The sequence below is a fragment of the Lepidochelys kempii genome, chromosome 24 (assembly GCF_965140265.1).
Source record: "Lepidochelys kempii isolate rLepKem1 chromosome 24, rLepKem1.hap2, whole genome shotgun sequence".
Classification (NCBI taxonomy): domain Eukaryota; kingdom Metazoa; phylum Chordata; order Testudines; family Cheloniidae; genus Lepidochelys; species Lepidochelys kempii.
Window position 1 is genome coordinate 17,472,837 of NC_133279.1, and position 20,328 is coordinate 17,493,164.

At 48.2% G+C, this 20,328-nt stretch overlaps 1 protein-coding gene across 1 annotated transcript; it reads right to left on the reverse strand.

Moving 5' to 3' along the window:
• Positions 1 to 10,817: 10,817 nt before the first annotated feature.
• Positions 10,818 to 18,696, reverse strand: LOC140902984 (phospholipase A2 inhibitor and Ly6/PLAUR domain-containing protein-like). The gene is made up of 6 exons (XM_073323565.1): positions 18,562 to 18,696; positions 16,133 to 16,272; positions 13,270 to 13,382; positions 12,758 to 12,910; positions 12,378 to 12,571; positions 10,818 to 11,015 (listed from the first exon to the last, which is right to left on the reverse strand). Exons 1-6 carry the CDS (start codon positions 18,694 to 18,696, stop codon positions 10,818 to 10,820), a joined length of 933 nt encoding a protein of 310 aa, XP_073179666.1.
• Positions 18,697 to 20,328: the final 1,632 nt, after the last annotated feature.

Below are 20,328 nucleotides of genomic sequence, written 5' to 3' on the forward strand. Positions count from 1 at the left end.
AAGATGTTTGTACACTAATGCAAGGAGCCTAGGTAACAAAATGGAGGAACTAGAGTTACTGGAGCAGGAAGTGAAACCAGATATTCTAGGTATAACAGAGACCTGGTGGAATAGTCGTCATGACTGGGCTACAGGTATTGAAGGGTATGTGCTGTTTAGGAAAGACCGAAATAAAGGTAAAGGTGGTGGAGTAGCACTGTATATCAATGATGAGATAGAATGTAAAGAAATAAGAAGCGATGAAATGGATATGACTGAGTCTGTCTGGGCAATAATTAAATTGGGGAAGAAAACTTTTAGAGCCTCCCCTGGGATAGTGCTTGGGGTGTGCTATAGACCACCGGGATCTAATTTGGATATGGATAGAGCCCTTTTTAATGTTTTTAATAAAGTAAATACTAATGGAAACTGTGTGATCGTGGGAGACTTTAACTTCCCAGATATAGACTGGAGGACGAGTGCTAGTAATAATAATAGGGCTCAGATTTTCCTAGATGCGATAGCTGATGGATTCCTTCAGCAAGTAGTTGCTGAACCGACTAGAGGGGATGCCATTTTAGATTTGGTCTTGGTGAGTAATGAGGATCTCATAGAGGAAATGGTTGTAGGGGATAATCTTGGCTCAAGTGATCATGAGCTAATTCAGTTCAAATTGAATGGAAGGATTAACAAAAATAAATCTGCAACTAGGGTTTTTGATTTCAAAAGGGCTGACTTTCAAAAATTAAGGAAATTAGTTAGGGAAGTGGATTGGACTGAAGAATTTATGGGTTTAAAGGTAGAGAAGGCCTGGGATTATTTTAAATTAAAGCTGCAGAAGCTATCGGAAGCCTGCATCCCAAGAAAGGGGAAAAAATTCATAGGCAGGAGTTGTAGACCAAGCTGGATGAGCAAGCATCTTAGAGAGGTAATTAAGAAAAAGCAGAAAGCATATAGGGAGTGGAAGAAGGGAGGGATCAGTAAGGAAAGCTACCTTATTGAGGTCAGAATATGTAGGGATAAAGTGAGACAGGCTAAAAGTCAAGTAGAGTTGGACCTTGCAAAGGGAATGAAAACCAATAATAAAAGGTTCTATAGTCATATAAATAGGAAGAAAACAAAGAAAGAAGAAGTGGGACCGCTAAAAACTGAGGATGGAGTGGAGGTCAAGGATAATCTAGGCATGGCCCAATATCTAAACAAATACTTTGCCTCAGTCTTTAATAAGACTAAAGAGGATCTTAGGGATAATGGTAGCATGATAAATGGGAATGAGGATATGGAGGTAGACATCACCATATCTGAGGTAGAAGCGAAACTCAAACAGCTTAATGGGACTAAATCGGGGGGCCCAGATAATCTTCATCCAAGAATATTAAAAGAATTGGCACAAGAAATTGCAAGCCCATTAGCAAGAATTTTTAATGAATCTGTAAACTCAGGGGTTGTACCGTATGATTGGAGAATTGCTAACATAGTTCCTATTTTTAAGAAAGGGAAAAAAAGTGATCCAAGTAATTATAGGCCTGTTAGTTTGACATCTGTAGTATGCAAGGTCTTGGAAAAAATTTTGAAGGAGAAGGTAGTTAAGGACATTGAAGTCAATGGTAAATGGGACAAAATACAACATGGTTTTACAAAAGGTAGATCGTGCCAAACCAACCTGATCTCCTTCTTTGAGAGAGTAACAGATTTTTTAGATAAAGGAAACGCAGTGGATCTAATTTACTTAGATTTTAGTAAGGCGTTTGATACTGTGCCACATGGGGAATTATTAGTTAAATTGGATAAGATGGGCATCAATAGGAAAATTGAAAGGTGGATAGGGAATTGGTTAAAGGGGAGACTACAACGGGTCCTACTGAAAGGTGAACTGTCAAGTTGGAGGGAGGTTACCAGTGGAGTTCCTCAAGGATCAGTTTTGGGACCAATCTTATTTAATCTTTTTATTACTGACCTGGGCACAAAAAGTGGGAGTGTGCTAATAAAGTTTGCAGATGATACAAAGCTGGGAGGTATTGGTAATTTAGAGAAGGACAGGGATACCCTACAGGAGGATCTGGATGACCTTGTAAACTGGAGTAATAGGAATAGGATGAAATTTAATAGTGAGAAGTGTAAGGTCATGCATTTAGGGATTAATAACAAGAATTTTAGTTATAAGCTAGGGACGCATCAACTAGAAGTAACGGAGGAGGAAAAGGACCTTGGAGTATTGGTTGATCATAGGATGACTATGAGCTGCCAATGTGATATGGCTGTGAAAAAAGCTAATGTCGTCTTGGGATGCATCAGGAGAGGTATTTCCAGTAGGGATAAGGAGGTTTTAGTACCGTTATATAAGGCACTGGTGAGACCTCACCTGGAATACTGTGTGCAGTTCTGGTCTCCCATGTTTAAGAAGGATGAATTCAAACTGGAACAGGTACAGAGAAGGGCTACTAGGATGATCCGAGGAATGGAAAACTTGTCTTATGAAAGGAGACTCAGGGAGCTTGGCTTGTTTAGCCTAACTAAAAGAAGGTTGAGGGGAGATATGATTGCTCTCTATAAATATATCAGAGGGATAAATACCAGAGAGGGAGAGGAATTATTTAAACTCAGTACCAATGTGGACACAAGAACAAATGGATATAAACTGGCCACTACGAAATTTAGATTAGAAATTAGACGAAGGTTTCTAACCATCAGAGGAGTGAAGTTTTGGAATAGCCTTCCGAGGGAAGTAGTGGGGGCAAAAGATCTATCTTGCTTTAAGATTAAACTCGATAAGTTTATGGAGGAGATGGTATGATGGGATAACATGGTTTTGGTAATTAAATATTCATGGTAAATAGGCCCAATGGCCTGTGATGGGTTTTTAGATGGGGTAAGATCCAAGTTACCCGGGAAAGAATTTTCTGTAGTATCTGGCTGATGAATCTTGCCCATATGCTCAGGGTTTAGCTGATCGCCATATTTGGGGTCGGGAAGGAATTTTCCTCCAGGGCAGATTGGAAGGCCCTGGAGGTTTTTCGCCTTCCTCTGTAGCATGGGGCACGGGTCACTTGCTGGAGGATTCTCTGCTCCTTGAGGTCTTCAAACTACAATTTGAGGACTTCAATAGCACAGATATAGGTGTGAGGTCTTTTTTTGGAGTGGTGGGTGAAATTCTGTGGCCTGCATTGTGCAGGAGGTCAGACTAGATGATCATAATGGTCCCTTCTGACCTAAATATCTATGAATCTATGATGCAATGTGTCTTGAGGCCAATTCCCTTGTGCGTTAGTGGAGATCTGTGGTTCTCAGCCAGGGGTCCGTGTACTCCAGGGGTACACACAGGTCTTCAGGGGGTACATCAGCTTATCTTGATATTTGCCTCATTTTACAACAGGCCAGATATAAAGCACTAGTGAAGTCAATACGAGCTAAAATTTCCTGACACAATGGCTTGTTTGTGCAGCTCTATGTACTATCCACTGAACTGTACGAACAATATTTATATCCCAGTGGAGTTATCTTATAATTACACAGTGGAACTGAGAAAGGAAGTTATTTGTCAGTCACAATGTGGCCGTGACACTTATGTATTTTTAGAATAACATAAGAAAGGAGCTGTCATAAATATAAATGGAAGGGGAACCACCTTTCTGTCCCCAGAGCTATAAAATCCCCCTTGCCCCGTGGCAAAACACTTTCACCTGTTGTCATAAATATAAAGGGAAGGGTAAACTCCTTTATAATCCCTCCTCTCCAGAGGAAAAATCCTCTCACCTGTAAAGGGTTAAGAAGCTAAAGGTAACCTCGCTGGCACCTGACCAAAATGACCAATGAGGAGATAAGATACTTTCAAAAGCTGGGAGGAGGGAGAAAAACAAAGGGTCTGTGTCTGTCTGTGTGATGCTTTTGCCGGGGACAGAACAGGAATGGACTCTTAGAACATAGTTAGTAATCTAGCTAGGTATGTGTTAGGCTATGATTTCTTTTAATGGCTGAGAAAATAGCTGTGCTGAATAGAATGGATATTCCTGTCTGTGTGTCTTTTTGTAACTTAAGGTTTTGCATAGAGGGATTCTCTCTGTTTTGAATCTAATTCGCCTGTAAGGTATTTGCCATCCTGATTTTACAGAGGTGATTCTTTTCTACTTCTATTAAAAGTCGTCTTGTAAGGAAACTCAATGCTTTTTCATCGTTCTAAGATCCAAGGGTTTGGGTCTGTGGTCACCTATGCAAATTGGTGAGGATTTGAACCAAACCTTCCCCAGGAAGTGGGGTGCAAGGGTTGGGAGGATTTGGGGGGAAAGGCGTGTCCAAACTACGTTTCCCAGTAAACGCAGTTAAAGTTTGGTGGTGGCAGTAGAAATCTAGGGGCAAAGGACAAAATTAATTTGTACCTTGGGGAAGTTTTAACCTAAGCTGGTGAAAGTAAGCTTAGGAGGTTTTCATGCAGGTCCCCACATCTGTACCCTAGAGTTCAGAGTGGGGAAGCAACCTTGACATGGTGGCGGGGGGGGGTAGGATTTTGATTTCTTTTTACAAGGAGCACAGATTTGAACATGAAATATTTTTTCCTTTGGGGCTGCTGATAAGCAGGTTTCCAAGTAGTTGGAGGTTTTTTGCTTTGATTTGGGGCCAGAGCAGAGACAAAGGGAATTGTCTTTTTCTGTAGGCTGACAATCACTATCAGAGAATAGGTATCCTATTCCAGCACAGCAAAATTTTACAGCCAAGTTTTGTTTGTTTATTTCCAAACCTCGGGTGTAAAGTTAGTTAAAAACAGAGAGGTTAGGATGACAGAATCCATGGCTCAAGAAACGCTGGAATTAGCCAGATTTCAGGCTGAGGGAAAAACAAAAGGAACATGAAAGACAGATAGAACTCATGCGGCTGGAGAAGGAGGTACAGGAGGTTGCCCACAGGAGGGAAATGGAGGCAAGGAAGCATGTGGAGGAGGAGAAGGAAAAAGAGAGGCAGCATGTGGAGGAGGAGAAGGAGAAAGAGAGGAAGCATGAACTGGAGATGGAGAAGGTAAAGACTCAGCAGAATATACCAACAAACCCTAGCAATCCTTCTCCAGGTACCACTTCCCATCCCAGAAAGTTCCCCACCTACAAGGCAGGCTATGATACCGAGGCCTTCTTAGAAAACTTCAAAAAGGCCTGCCTTGGGTACAGCATCTCTACAGACCAATACATGGTAGAGCTGAGGCCACAGCTCAGTGGACCCTGAGCTGAGGTGGTGGCAGAAATGCCTAAAGAACACATGAACAAGTATGAACTGTTTAAATCCAAGGCGAGAGTCAGAATGGGAATAACACCCGAGCATTCTCGTCGGAGGTTCAGAGCGCTAAGGTGGAAACCAGACGGTCATTTACCAGACATGCCTACCACATTGTGAAACACTGGGGTGCCTGGATATCAGGAGCAAGTGTAGAATCTCCAGTAAATTTGCCCTTCCTAATGCAAATGGAAAAATTCTTAGAGGGTGTTCCTGAGGAAATAGAGAAATACACATGATTGGCCAAGACTTCCCCCAAGAGCATGGGGATGGGATAATCATCATCGACTGCAAAAGTCCAAGTTCCTGACCAGCCCTGGTACTGGACAGGCAATTTGGCTGTAGGACTTCCTTAGTGAACTCCAATCATGGGCCAAGAGGGTGGGAATGGTCACCCGCAGCCACTCTAAACAAGCCATGAGGCCGAGCTCTGTTCCGGAAACTTCTCTCAGGACCCGGTCAGAGGTGATGGAGCCGGACCCCAGGCCAATGTCTGCAACAGCACTAGTGGATCCAGTCCCAGAGACCCAGATGGAACCAGTCCCAGAACCGGAACCAGAAGAACAACCAGCACCAGACCCATTGCCAGCACTGAATCCAGTACTTGCAACCTCAACACCAGAGGGCCCCACCGAACCTGAACCAGCAGCAGCCCATAACCCTACACAAGAGGCTCAGCCAGAGCCTGAACCCCAACATAGTGTCCCAGCGGAGAGCGGTTCACAGTCAACGGAAACAGCCCCATCCCCTACATTGCTTCCAGAAGGACCAAGCATAGGTCCACAATCCAAGGAGGAACTGATGTCTTCAGAATCAAGGGAACAGTTCCAGACCAAACAGGAAGAGGATGAAAGCCTCCACAGAGCTTGGACGGCAGCACGGAGCAACCCACCGCCTCTCAGCTCTTCTATTCGATCCAGGTTTGTTATAGAAAGAGGACTTTTATACAAAGAAACTCTTTCTGGTGGACACCAGGAAGACTGGCATCCTCAGAGACAGTTGGTAGTTCCAACTAAATACCGGGCCAAGCTCTTGAGCTTAGCCCACGATCACCCTAGTGGCCATACTGGGGTGAACAGGACCAAAGACCATTTCGGGGGGGCATTCCACTGGGAGGGAATGGGCAAGGATGTTTCTTCCTATGTCCGGTCTTGTGAAGGATGCCAAAGAGTGGGAAAACCCCAAGACCAGGTCAAAGCCCTTCTCCAACCACTCCCCATCATTGAAGTTCCATTTCAGTGAGTAGCTGTGGATATTCTGGGTCCTTTTCCGAAAAAGACACCCAGAGGGAAGCAGTACAGACTGACTTTAATGGATTTTGCCACCCGATGGCCGGAAGCAGGAGCTCTAAGCAACCCCAGGGCTAAAAGTGTGTGCCAGGCACTAGCAGACATTTTTGCCAGGGTAGGTTGGCCCTCCGACATCCTCACAGGTGCAGGGAGTAATTTCCTGGGAGGAACTATGGAAAACCTCTGGGAAGCTCATGGGATAAATCACTTGGTTGCCACTCCTTACCACCATCAAACAAACGGCATGGTGGAGAAGTTTAATGGGACTTTGGGGGCCATGATACGTAAATTCGTAAATGAGCACTCCAATGATTGGGACCTAGTGTTGCAGCAGTTGCTCTTTGCCTACAGAGCTGTACCACATCCCAGTTTAGGGTTTTCCCAATTTGAACTTGTATATGGCTGTGAGGTTAAGGGGCCATTACAGTTGGTGAAGCAGCAATGGGAGGGATTTACACCTTCTCCAGGAACTAACATTCTGGACTTTGTAACCAACCTACAAAACACCCTCCGAACCTCTTTAGCCCTTGCTAAAGAAAACTTACAGGATGCTCAAAAAGAGCAAAAAGCCTGGTATGATAAACATGCCAGAGAGCGTTCCTTCAAAGTAGGGGACCAGGTCATGGTCTTAAAGGCGCTCCAGGCCCATAAAATGGAAGCATCATGGGAAGGGCCATTCATGGTCCAGGAGCTCCTGGGAGCTGTTAATTACCTCATAGCATTCCCCACCTCCAACCGAAAGCCTAAGGTGTACCATCTTAAATCTCTAAAGCCCTTTTATTCCAGAGAATTAAAACTTTGTCAGTTTACAGCCCAGGGAGGAGACGACGCTGACTGGCCTGAAGGTTTCTGAACGGGCATGCCACTCCATTGACACAGGTAATGCTCACCAAATTAAAGTCCAACTTTACCGGGTGTCTCCTCAAGCTAAAACTGCTATAGACCAGGAGATCCAGGATATGTTACAGAGTGCATGGGCATCTCCAGTGGTTCTAGTTCCCAAACCAGATGGGAAGATACGTTTCTGTGTGGACTACCATAAGCTAAACGCTGTAACTCGCCCAGACAACTATCCAATGCCACGCACAGATGAACTATTAGAGAAACTGGGGCGGGCCCAGTTCATCTCTCCCTTGGACTTCACCAAGGGGTACTGGCAGGTACCGCTAGATGAATCCACCAAGGAAAGGTCAGCTTTCATTACACATCTCGGGCTGTATGAATTTAATGTCCTCCCTTTCGGGCTGTGGAATGCACCCACCACCTTCCAAAGACTTGTAGATGGTCTCCTAGCGGGATTAGGAGAATATGCAGTCGCCTACCTTGATGACGTGGCCATATTTTCAGATTCCTGGGCAGAACACCTGGAACATCTACAAAAAGTCCTTGAGCGCATAAGGGAGGCAGGACTAACTGTTAAGGCTAAGAAGTGTCAAAGAGGCCTAAACAGTGTGACTTACCTTGGGCACCAGGTGGGTCAAGGAACTATCAGCCCCCTACAAGCCAAAGTGCATGCTATCCAAAAATGGTCTGTCCCAAAGTCAAAGAAACAGGTTCAATCCTTCTTAGGTTTGGCTGGTTATTACAGACGATTTGTACCGCAATAGAGCCAAATCGCCACCCCACTGAGAGACCTAACCAAAAAGAAACTGCCAAATGCCGTTCAGTGGACCAAAAAGTGTCAGGAGGCCTTTAACCAGCTTAAAGCGACACTCATGTCTGACCCTGTACTAAGGGCCCCAGACTTTGACAAACCGTTCCTAGTAACCACAGATGCGTCCGAGCGTGGTGTGGGAGCAGTTTTAATGCAGAAAGGACCGGATCAAGAATTCCACCCTGTAGTGTTTCTCAGCAAAAAACTGTCTGAGAGGGAAAACAACTGGTCAGTCAGTGGAAAAGAATGTTTCGCCATTGTCTACGTCCTGGAAAAGCTACGCCCATACTTTTGGGGACGGCGTTTCCACCTGCAAACCGACCATGCTGCAATACAGTGGCTTCATACCGCTACGGGAAATAACAAAATACTTCTTCGGTGGAGTTTAGCTCTCCAAGATTTTGATTTCGACATCCAACACATCTCAGGAGCTTCTCACAAAGTGGCTGATGCACTCTCCCGTGAAAGTTTCCCACAATCAACTGGTTAAAATCGTCCTTGAGATGTGGAAAAGATTGTTAGTCTTTATGTACTTGGTAGTATATTTAGAGGTGCATGTGTCTTATTAACTCTGTTTTTCCTAAAGCTCCAGGAAGAAATAACAAGGGAGCGTTTCACCCTAGCTGAGATTTGGGGGGCGTGTCATAAATATAAAGGGAAGGGTAAACCCCTTTAAAATCCCTCCTGGCCAGAGGAAAAATCCTCTCACCTGTAAAGGGTTAAGAAGCTAAAGGTAACCTCACTGGCACCTGACCAAAACGACCAATGAGGAGACAAGATATTTTCAAAAGCTGGGAGGAGGGAGAAAAACAAAGGGTCTGGCTCTGTCTGTATGCTGCTTTTGCCGGGGATAGAAAAGGAATGGAGTCTTCGTACTTTTAGTAAGTAATCTAGCTAGGTATATGTTAGATTATGATTTCTTTAATTGGCTGACAAAAGAACTGTGATGAATAGAATGACTATTCCCGTCTGTGTGTCTTTTTTGTAACTTAAGGTTTTGCCTAGAGGGAATCTCTATGTTTTGAATGTAATTACTCTGTAAGGTATCTACCATCCTGATTTTACAGAGGTGATTCCTTTACTTCTATTAAAAGTCTTCTTGTAAGAAAACTTAAAGCTTTTTCATCTTTCTAAGATCCAAGGGTTTGGGTCTGTGGTCACCTATGCAAACTGGTGAGGATTTTTACCAAACCTTCCCCAGGAAGTGGGGTGCAAGGGTTGGGAGGTTTTTGGGGAAAGACGTGTCCAAACTACGTTTCCCAGTAAACACAGATAAAGTTTGGTGGTGGCAGTAGAAATCCAAGGGAAAGGGTAAAATTAATTTGTACCTTGGGGAAGTTTTAACCTAAGCTGGTGAAGGTAAGCTTAGGAGGTTTTCATGCAGGTCCCCACATCTGTACCCTAGAGTGCAGAGTGGAAAAGGAACCTTGAGAATGGCGTAGGGATGCTAACGAAGAACTTTAGCACCAGAAAAGTGCTGACCCCAAAGGCAGGGGCCATCGCGTGTGCTGACCACCGCGTTCCTCCCTCCCCCAATCGAAGGCACAGCCCACGTGGGTGGGGGCCCTGCCACCTTGTTCTCTGGGAGAAGAAGCTGTATGGATGGATTGAGGAAACCCTGCCTCTCTGGGCTGGCTGGACCGTTACACGGACCGGAACCGAATGCAAAGCTGGGATCCCTGGGGACCGTCTGGGGACACCTGAAAAGACGGGGGCAGCGATCCAGGAGTTCACAGAGGTTTAGATTGGATATTAGGAAAAAATTTTTCACTAAGAGGGTGGTGAAACACTGGAATGCGTTACCTAGGGAGGTGGTAGAATCTCCTTCCTTAGAGGTTTTTAAGGTCAGGCTTGACAAAGCCCTGGCTGGGATGATTTAACTGGGAATTGGTCCTGCTTTGAGCAGGGGGTTGGACTAGATGACCTTCTGGGGTCCCTTCCAACCCTGATATTCTATGATTCTATGATTCTATGAGAGCACCACCGGTTGGGGGGATCTGCCCTGTTTCCTGACACCTTCCCTGAGCCCGGCACACCCAGTGGAGCCGCTCCAGAGAGAGCGGGACGAACTGAGCCCTGCAAAATCAACCTAGAAGGACATTTCTCCCCTCCAGGGCGTTCCCACCCGCCTGGACAGCTGGGTGAGCCACGGCCTCTCCTTCCCACAGCCCTCCTTCCCCAGGGGAGCTCAGCCAGCCGGTGCCTTTCCACAGGCCACGGGCCTTGCCTTTGGGGAGGGGGTCTAGGTAGGACTCCTGGGTTCCATTCCCTGGCCCTGCAAGGGGAGAGGGGTCCAGTGGTTAGAGCAGGGGGCTTGGGAGCCAGGACTCCTGGGCTCTATCCCTGGCTTTCAGAAGGGAGTATGGTCTGGTAGGTTACAGGGTGGGGTACTGGGAGTCAGGACTCCCGGGTTCTCTTCCTGCCAGCATCACTTGTGCACAGATAGGGGTGGGGGGGTGGTACAGGACGGTCAGGGGATAAGGAGCTAGGGGGGTACTTTCCCCACAACTCGCTTTATTCAGCCAATGCACAAAAGGAACCCGCAATCTCCCCCAAAGAGAAGCAGCAGCCAGTGGCTGCTGAAGGGAGGTGCACTGCAGCCCGGCACGCAGCAGAAGGGGAGGATGCCAGGCCGGGGCTCAGGGCTCCCCGATGCCTCCACCGGCCCTGGGAGCTGGGTAGCACTTGGCCTGGCTCAGGATCTCCGGCACGCCCTGGGCGTATTTCTTCACCAACGCCCTCTTCACGCAGGCGCCAGGGGAGCCACATCCAGCCGCAGTCATCCTCAGTTTGATGTCACCTGGACAGGGGAGAGACGTGATCGGGGGCTCCCAATTCTCCCCCCCGACCCTCATGAGGTCTCTCACACACTCCCCTCCCAGCAGGACTGCACCCGGCTCTGCAGGCAGACTGGGGTCTAGTGCTCAGAGCAGGGAGCCTGGAACAACGTGAGAACATAACAGAGGAACGGCCCTCCTGGGCCACCCCAAAGATCCATCTAGCCCAGTATCCTCTGGCCAATGCCAGGTGCCCCAGAGGGAATGAACAGAGCAGGGAATCATCCAGTGATCCATCCCCTGTCGCCCATTCCCAGCTCCTGGCAAACAGAGGCTAGGGCCACCTTCCCTGCCCATCCTGGCTAATAGCCACAGATGGACCTGTCCTCCAGGAACTTCTCTAGTTCCTGTTTGAACCCTGTTATAGTCTGCACCTTCACAACTTCCCCCGGCAATGAGTTCCACAGGTTTCTTGTGCGTTGTGTGAAGCAGTACTTCCTTTGGTTTGTTTTATACCTGCTGCCTGTGGTGACCCCTCGTTCTTATGTTAGGAGGAGTAAATAACACTCCTTCTCTACTTCCTCCACACGCTTCAACCTCGATCGTATGCCCCCTTAGCCGTTTCATTTCAAGGTGAAGTTACTGAGACATGAGAGGATTTTATCGCATGACAGCTCACTTTGTTTAAGAGCCTTTGGTGAGGCATGCTTTCTGAAAATCTAAGTACACTATATCCACGGGATGCCCCTTGTCCACACGCTTGTTGACCCCCTCAGAGAATTCTTGTACATTGGTGAAGCGTGATTTCCCTTTACCAAAACCATGTTGACCCTTCCCCAACAAATTATGTTCATCTATGTGGCTGACAGTTCTCTTTTTTCCTATAGTTTCAATGAGTTTGCCCAGTACCGAAGTCAGACTTATTGGCCTGAAGTTGCCGGGATCACCTCTGGAGCCCTTTTTAGAAAATTGGAGTGTCATTAGCCGTCCTCCAGCCAGTTGAGACAGAAGCTGGTTTAAATGGTAGGTTACAAACCACAGTTCGTTGTTCTGTAATTTGACGTTTGAGTTCCTTCCGAACTCTTGGGCGAATCCCATCTGGTCCTGGTGACTTATTACTGTTTAATTTATCAATTTGTTGCAAAAACTCCTGTAATGACTCCTCAATCTGGGACAGTTCCTCAGATTTGTCACCAAAACGGAATGGCTCAGGTATGGGAATCTCCCTCCCAGCCTCAGCCGTGAAGACCGATGCACAGAATACATTTACTTTCTCTGCAGTGGCCTTATCCTCCTTGGGTGCTCCTTTGGCATCTCAGCAAGTAGGACTCCAGGGTTCTCTCTGCAACTCTGCCAGGGGAGTGGAGTCTAGTGGGTCAGAGCAAGGGGGGCTGGGACTGAGCCAGGACACTTGGGCTCCACCTTGTACCCTGTGTTCAGACCCCGCCCCCATCTGGAGAACTTATCCAGTGTTAATATCCCAGATTCCTCAACATAATGGTCCTCGGCGCCGGTGCAGACCAAGAGCTCCTTCTCCTTCTCCTGCCAGCCATCTGCCCCCATTTTGAAGAATGACGGGCACTGCCGGCCGTTGGGGACAGAGCTCGCACTTGGCACTGACAACAGTCAGACACACACAGTCAGCCAGGGGTGGGGATTCACCACACGCTGGGCTCGATCCCAGCTACGGGAAGGGAGTGGGGTCTAGTAGTTAGAGCAGGGGGGCTGGGAGCCAGGACTCCTGGGTACTCTCCAGGCAGGTATGGCCAGAGCACGGCTCTAGGTTTGCAGCAGACACACACCTGGGATGGCCCCGGCGTTGCAGCCGTCGGTGTCACAGCAGGCGATGTTCGCCCGCACGGTGACATTGTGTGCGTAGGTCAGCGAGAAGGGGCCGGGCTCACAGTTCTTGGGCTCCAGGCACGATTTACCCATGTAGGAGAAGGAGTTTCTCTCTGTGGAAGGGAAACAGAGCATCACCTCTGAGCTCCCCAATGGACCCCCAGCTGCTCCATCCTCCCCTTTTGTTCCATCCACCCCACCCCCAACTAATCTCATCTTCCCCCCCCATCCCCGATAAAATCCTCTCTTCTGTCTGATCCTGGGCCCACAGTCACCCACTGCAATTCCCTTCTCATCCCATCCCCTGTCTATGACATTACCTTTCCAGACGGAGCAGTCCCTGCTCCTGGAGAGGAGCACAGTCTATTGTTTAGAGTAGGGGGAGGGGCTGGGAGCCAGGACTCCTGGGTTCGACTCCTGGCTTCAGGAGGACAATGGTGTCTACACTTAGTAGGAATCTTCTTTCACTCACCCAGCCTGAACTCAGCCACGACAGTGACGCAGGTCCCTTCCCAGGGGGCGCAGAGCTGCAGGGGGCCGGCGCATGATTGCTCTTCGGACGCACACACCTCGCATTGCAGGGTGCTCCCTGGAGGTTGGAAAAATCCCTTCTCAGTACAAACCATGGCTCCCCACCCCTCCCCAGGCAGTGCCCGTGGGCGAAATACCACCACCAACCAACTGTGGAAGTTGTTACCATCAATGCCTCCTCACTGAACGTGTGGGCAGGCAGATCTTGGAGAAATGCCACCTGCTTTTGCAGTAGTTCTGCCCAGTTCCATTTAACTCTCCGGATGGGGAAAGGCATCTTGCTAGCTGGTCATTTGTATCTTACTCAAAACCACAGACAAGTCTGTTTCCTGCCTGAGTGTCTGTGGCTAGAATACATTTTCAGCTGCTGACGTGGCTATCTGGGGTGCAGGTTGTGCCTGCGAACAAACCCCACACGTCTGTGCAAACAGAAAAAAAAGAATTTGGCTGCTCTGAAGAGGTTTCTGCCTGTGAACCTTTGCGGTGAACCTTTCACACACACACACATTCACACACACACACCCCGCTGTCACTCTCTGCTCCAGGCCTCTGCCTGGGATTCTTTAGTCTGCAGAAGAGAAGAATTAAGGGGGATTTGATAGCTGCTTTCAACTTCCTGAGAGGTGGTTCCAGAGTGGATGGTTCTAGACTATTCTCAGTGGTGGAAGAGGACAGGACAAGGAGTAATGGTCTCAAGTTGCAGTGGGGGAGGTTTAGGTTGGATATTAGGAAAAACTTTTTCACTAGGAGGGTGGTGAAACACTGGAATGTGTTATCTAGGGAGGTGGTAGAATCTCCTTCCTCAGAAGTTTTTAAGGTCGGGCTTGAGAAAGCCCTGGCTGGGATGATTTAATTGGGGATTGGTCCTGCTTTGAGCAGGGGGTTGGACTAGATGACCTCCTGAGGTCCCTTCCAACCCTGATATTCTATGATTCTATTATTCTAATTACCCTGTAAAGTATCTACCATCCTGATTTTCCAGAGGTGATTCCTTTACTTCTATTAAAGGTCTTCTTGTAAGGAAACTGAATGCTTTTTCATCGTTCTAAGATCCAAGGGTGTGGGTCTGTGGTCACCTATGCAATTGGTGAGGATTTTTACCAAACCTTCCCCAGGAAGTGGGGTGCAAAGGTTGGGAGGATTTTGGGGGGAAAGACATGTCCAAACTACGTTTCCCAGTAAACCCAGTTAAAGTTTGGTGGTGGCAGTGGAAATCCAGGGGCAAAGGATAAAATTAATTTGTACCTTGGGGAAGTTTTAACCTAAGCTGGTGAAAGTAAGCTTAGGAGGTTTTCATGCATGTCCCCACATCTGTACCCTAGAGTTCAGAGTGGGGAAGGAAACTTGACATACTGCATTCCAGCCGAGTTATTTTGTAATGGTGGAAATGAGAAAGGAAGCAATTTGTCAGCAGCAGTGTGGCCGTGACATTGTCCATTTTTATGGATGGTTTTGTGAGCAAGTCGTTTTTAGGTGAGGGGAAACTTGGGGTACCCAAGACACATCAGACTGCTGCAAGGGGTACAGCTGTCTGGAAAGGTCGAGTGTCACTGGCCTAGATCAAAGGCATGGCAAAGGTAGAACACTGTGTTTGGAGTTTCGATTTCATGAAAACCAATGGACCATCGTATGGATTTCCTTTCCCTGTCTCCTGTTTAATGGAATAACAACCATTCACCCTGAGCACAGCCCTGGGACTCACTGACCCAGCAAAGACGCCCGGCGATGCTAATGAAGAACTTTAGCACCAGAAAAGTGTCCACTCCAAAGCCGGGGACCATCCTGTCCTGTCAACTCTCTTCTTCCGAATTTGATTGGCCAAGTTCACCCTTGCCACTGATGCCTTCACACCTCCATCATGCATGCAAAAACTCTGGACTGGCTGAAGAGATCCCATGATCGTTAACTCTTTCCTGTCTAGAGCTTGGGAGAGTTACAGTTCAGTCAGTGAACATAAGTTTTTAATTGAAGGAGGAGAGAAAGAAAACCAATTCATGCACTTTGGTTTTTTCCAGAGCTTTCCTCTGGAAACATCACTTCAACCTCCAAATGCCTTCCCCCGCTTTTGCCAGGGTCCCAGGTGGGAGGAAGGGAACATTATCCCCAATCTTATAAACAGGGAAACTGAGGCAGAAAGAGGCGGTGTCAGACTCAGAGCCACGAATACAGCCAAGGAGTCAGATTTCAGAGTAGCAGCCGTGTTAGTCTGTATCCCCAGAAAGGACGGGAGTACTTGTGGCACCTTAGAGACGAACCAATTTATATGACTTTGTTAGTCTCTAAGTTGCCACAAGTACTCCTGTTCTTTTAAGCAAGGAGTCCTAATTGCTGCTGGCTTCCAGCCTATTCTAGACCCACCCCCTCCCTGACCTGGGGATAGAACCCAGGAGTCCTGGCTCCCAGAAATCAGACCATGTGAGTCAGTGCGATGGTGCAACAGTGTCCCCTCCTGGCCAAGCAGGGCGCGGTCCCGGCTCACCCAGCTCAGCGCGGCCCTCACGCTAGTCCCTGTGCCCAGGAATCTGCAAAACCCTCTCTGCTGCTCAGCCCTTTTCTCCCTGCACTCCTTGGGCCAGCGTGGGGTACATACACCCCAGAAGAGACCCCCCCACTCCCTCCCAGAGCCTGGGAATGATCCCAGGAGTCCTGGCAGGAATCTCAGTGCAGGGGGCAGGGGAACATTTCCAAGCAGGATGACAAGGGTGGGGGACGGTTTTCCTGGCTCCTGAGAATTGTCTGTGATTTCCAAACGTTTCCTGCTCCTCATCGGTGCCCGGCTCCATGTGCCTAGGGGCGGATGGGACTCCCCTGTGACCAGCTGAGCAGACAGCAGGCAGAGGGGTTGGGGCGCCCACATGGTGGCCGGGCATTTTCTGCAGTGACCAGAGCAGGCAGGCAGGTTCAGAGAATCAGAGAACCATAGAAGATCAGGGTTGGAAGAGAGCTCAGGAGGTCATCTAGTCCAAACCCTGCTCAAAGCAGGACCAACCCCAACTAATTCATCCCAGCCAGAGCTGTGTCAAGCTGGGCCTTAAACACTTCAAAGGATGGAGATTCCACCCCCTCAGAAACGACTCAGAAGAACGCAGACCGCAACAAACATCGATATTATGCTAGAGTGCGTTCCCAGGAACTCCAGCCGGGGGACAGAGTCCTGCTGCGAAATTTGGGTATTGCCGGCAAACACAAGATAGCTGACGGATGAAAGGCAATACCTTACCTGGTGATGGAAAAGCTGGGAGATCTGCCAGTCTACAAGATCAAACCTGAAGACGGTCCAGGGCAAATAAAGACAGTGCATAGAAACCTTTTGCTCCCTGTGGGGGAATTGGTAAGCACCCCTTATGAGATGGGCCATGACAGGGCAGTCGGCCAGAACAGAAGAGCTAGACCAAAGCTGCCATCCAACACAGACAGCGGGACCCGGGCAGCTAACTTACCCCTATTCTGCACATCTGAGAGTGAGTCTGAGGAGGAAGACACAACCCTGGTGTATCCTGGGATGGAGACAAGATTTCAGTCTCGATCAGCTGAACGAAATGAAAGTTCTCCCTCTTCCGCCCTAAACCCCATAGCGGAATTATTTAGGCCCATTTCCGACACCCCTGTGCTGCTGATGACACACACAGGTTATTGGACAGTGGACACACAGGTAGAGGATGTCCTGGGCACCTTGGACCCTCCAGCGTTAGAACTAGGAGTGCAGGGGCCTATGCCAGTAGCCAAGGGACCCTCAAAGGAAGCCTCTCCATCCATCACTCAAGAGGATGTTCCCCCTACCTCGGCAACAGAGATTCTCAATAGACGAGACAAGGTGATAAGACCAGTAAAATGGTTAACTTATGATGCACCTGGGGTGACTAGTGAGGAGCCAATACATTTAGCACACAGGATTGTGGAAGCTCAAGTGGGCTTCCTGAGGCCCTTTGGAGGAAACCAATGAGTTGGTATAAAGGGAGTGTGATTTGTCGGGACGACAAATTCTCGGCTGGGGGGAGGATGTAAGCAGAGCCAGGATGAGCTCCACCCTGACATCTGGTGGTGAGGTGTGGCAAGTTGTGGAAAAGAACTTCAGGGGCTGATCTCATTTGCATAGGCACATCCACCCCGCCTAGAATGAGGCCATAGCTGCCCAAATGGTCACTTTGGCTGTTGTGGGATCCCCAGTGTCTCTGTTATTGGGGCAGGAAGAATAACTTGCTATTACCCTGATTATGGGAACTGTGCTTGGAACTGTACTTGGCCATTTGTTATGATGGAGGGACTCACCATCAACAAAGTAGCAGTCGCTAGGGAAGGGACATGGGTGCCAAAACTCTGTGACTGGAGAGAGGCTTGAGACAGGTATTAGTACCTGGTGGTGTGGGCCCGAAACACCAGTTGCACCTCTGTCTGTCTCTCTCCACTGTGGAATGTCAGAGCTAATTTTGGGTCTATTAAGAGTCTTGCTACAGGTACTGTGCTGAATTCACTTTGGCCTTATGGTGCACCAGCACTAAGGCTCCCACTACTTTGAGCTGGAATCACTGAGCGCTGTGTCAAGTAGTGGGGAGCCGGAAGATCTAGAGTGCAGCGGTGCTGATCGTGGACAGGCTGGCGGAGCCGTTTGTGAGACAGCGAGGCGAGCTGTGCGGAGCGGAGCTGTTCGTGAGACGGCGAGCTGTGCAGAGCGGAGCCGTTCGTGGCGGAGCGGAGCCGGTCGTGGTGGAGTGGAGCGGAGCCCTGTGGGGCAGTCAGCTTCAGGTCACGTAAGGTGCCCCTTACCTCTTTCCCCCACACACAGGCACATTTTTAGCCAGACTGGGGAGTAACACTCTGCAGATGAACTTTTGAACTCTGGGGCTGGACTTTTTGGACTTTGGGTGATTTGTGGATTGCTGGACTCAAGACGTTTGGGTTCTGGGACTCAAGAACCCGAGGGAAAGGATGTGGCCCAATTTGCTGGGGTGGGTCTTTGCTCATGGTTTGGTTAATGAACACTAGTTGTGGTGTTTTCCCAATTTAATGCTGATGTCGTTTACCTCATGTTATTAAAGATTCTCTGCTACACCGAGACTCTGTGCTTGCAAGAGGGGAAGTATCGCCTCTTTGAGGTGTCCAGGGGGTGTGTAAGATTTTCCCAGGTCACTGTGTGGGGGCTCGAGCCAGTTTTCCATTTGCTTTGATGAGAGGGAACCACTGTGTACTGAACCCGGCCCTTGCTGCTATCAACTTGGCCTGGCAGAAGGGTTACATACGCATCATCACCTTTGGAACTGTGCGCTAGGAACGTGTAGTCCCGGAACTCTTTGCCAATAAAGGTCTTAACAAACATTGAAAGACATTCGTCACCCTTAAATTCCCAGGATTTTTCTGGCTTTAGGGACATCGCAAAAATGTAATTGGGCACATGCAACCCAGTCTCCTGCGTACATTGAAAATCATAAAAAATATACTTTTCTGAGGATTCGGGCTTCCTAAGGCTGTCCATAAAACAGAGGTGACTGTCTATATCTCCAACGACCAAACCCTGACCCTGCTTACAGCGCCTCCCTTTACACCGGTGCCGCTTGTCCACGTACGACGGACACTGATCACACAAAGTTTTAGACAGGCATTCAACTGGTTTTTTTTGATGCACAGTTGACATGTCTGTCTAAACACTCTTTGGGCCGACAAAACAGTCTACAGCTAGGACACCTCAGGAGCACCCCCACGCCAGAACCCCATAGTAATGTTCATCATGCAACAGGATGAAATAAGTCTTAGGGTAAAACCCCAGCCACCTTTCACTGCATACAGCACCACCTCCTAAATGCTGTTCAAACTTTGCTACGTCACTGAGCAGAACCTTCTCTGGATCTGACCACCCCAGTTTCTCATGCAACTTTCTAGCCTCTGCTAACAATTCCGCATCCGTAGGTTTATGACCGGCCATGACGGACAAGAGCCCACCCGCAAAACATAGAAATTGGTACCAGTGTAAGTCAGCTCTACTAAACATTGTCTCTTTTTTGGAATAATTTGACTACTAAGGATAGAATTTAAAACTCTTCGAGCGCCCCCACCCCTATTTTTTACAACTGTCACAATGAGGCGCAATGTCCCATCGACATGCAATTCTCTATCGCTCTGTAGCAGCTTTGAGGTCTGGTTTAAGAAATCCTCAGCGGACAGCTCATCCCTACTTCTTCTGACTGAAAACAAAGGGTCAGTTCAATGACAGCTCTCTAAACATAACTGTACATAATCATCAGGGCCTACCCTACCATTAATGTCATCGAGAACTAGCTGTATCCCTCTGTGTATGGCTTCAACAACCTCTTCAGCTTCAGCTGAATTTATTTCCTCAAGATTGACAAAACAAAACTCCTCACAATACACTGACCCCCCAAATCTAGGTAATTCACGTTGCCAACTTCTCACTCTCTCCATATAGATCTCTGCATTTTCAGGGTTACTTGGGGGTTCCTCTACAGAACCATCAGTGGCATCTTCTACATCCCATACTAATTGAGAGTCAGACTCTGAGACGCCTCTGTGAGGGTCATTGGGAGTAGATGGGGCCCCCGTCTAGAGAGCCCTCTGGGGAATTTTCTAAACCAGAGTCTGATTTCGCCTCCCCATTTTCAGACATGCCAGTTGATGCCCCCTACCGGAGGCTCTCATCTTTTTGGGTTTTTTTCCTCATTACCTCTTTAGCCCTTCTTAAAATTTTTACAGCGACCCTGGCCTGGATCTTTTTGGCAGCCATCTGTTTATCCCCCAAGCGCTGTCCGCCCTTTTGTTTACACATGAGCTGACGTGCACCCTTCAGGGTACCCCTTTCCACACCTAGTCATGCCTGATCAGAGCCACCCTTTCCAGACCCCCTTTCTTTTAGGCGCCCTGAGGATTCAGCATCCATCAGTTTTCTGAACAAAGCATCGTATTTTTTCCAAATCTTTTGAGAATGCTGTTGTTTTAGACCCCCCGAGGATACAGCGTCCATCAGTTTTCTGAATGAAGCATCAAACTCTTC

Bases quoted from the DNA above. Each gene is read 5' to 3' on its own strand.
- LOC140902984 (XM_073323565.1), bottom strand. From the start codon at position 18,696: ATGTCCCTAAAGCCAGAAAAATCCTGGGAATTTAAGGGTGACGAATGT. The intron at 12,911-13,269 runs GTGAGTGAAAGA...TCCCTTCCACAG, and splicing joins CGTGGCTGAGTTCAGGCTGG to AGAGAAACTCCTTCTCCTAC. The intron at 11,016-12,377 runs GTGGAGCCCAAG...GTCGGGGGGGAG, and splicing joins GTCTGAACACAGGGTACAAG to AATTGGGAGCCCCCGATCAC.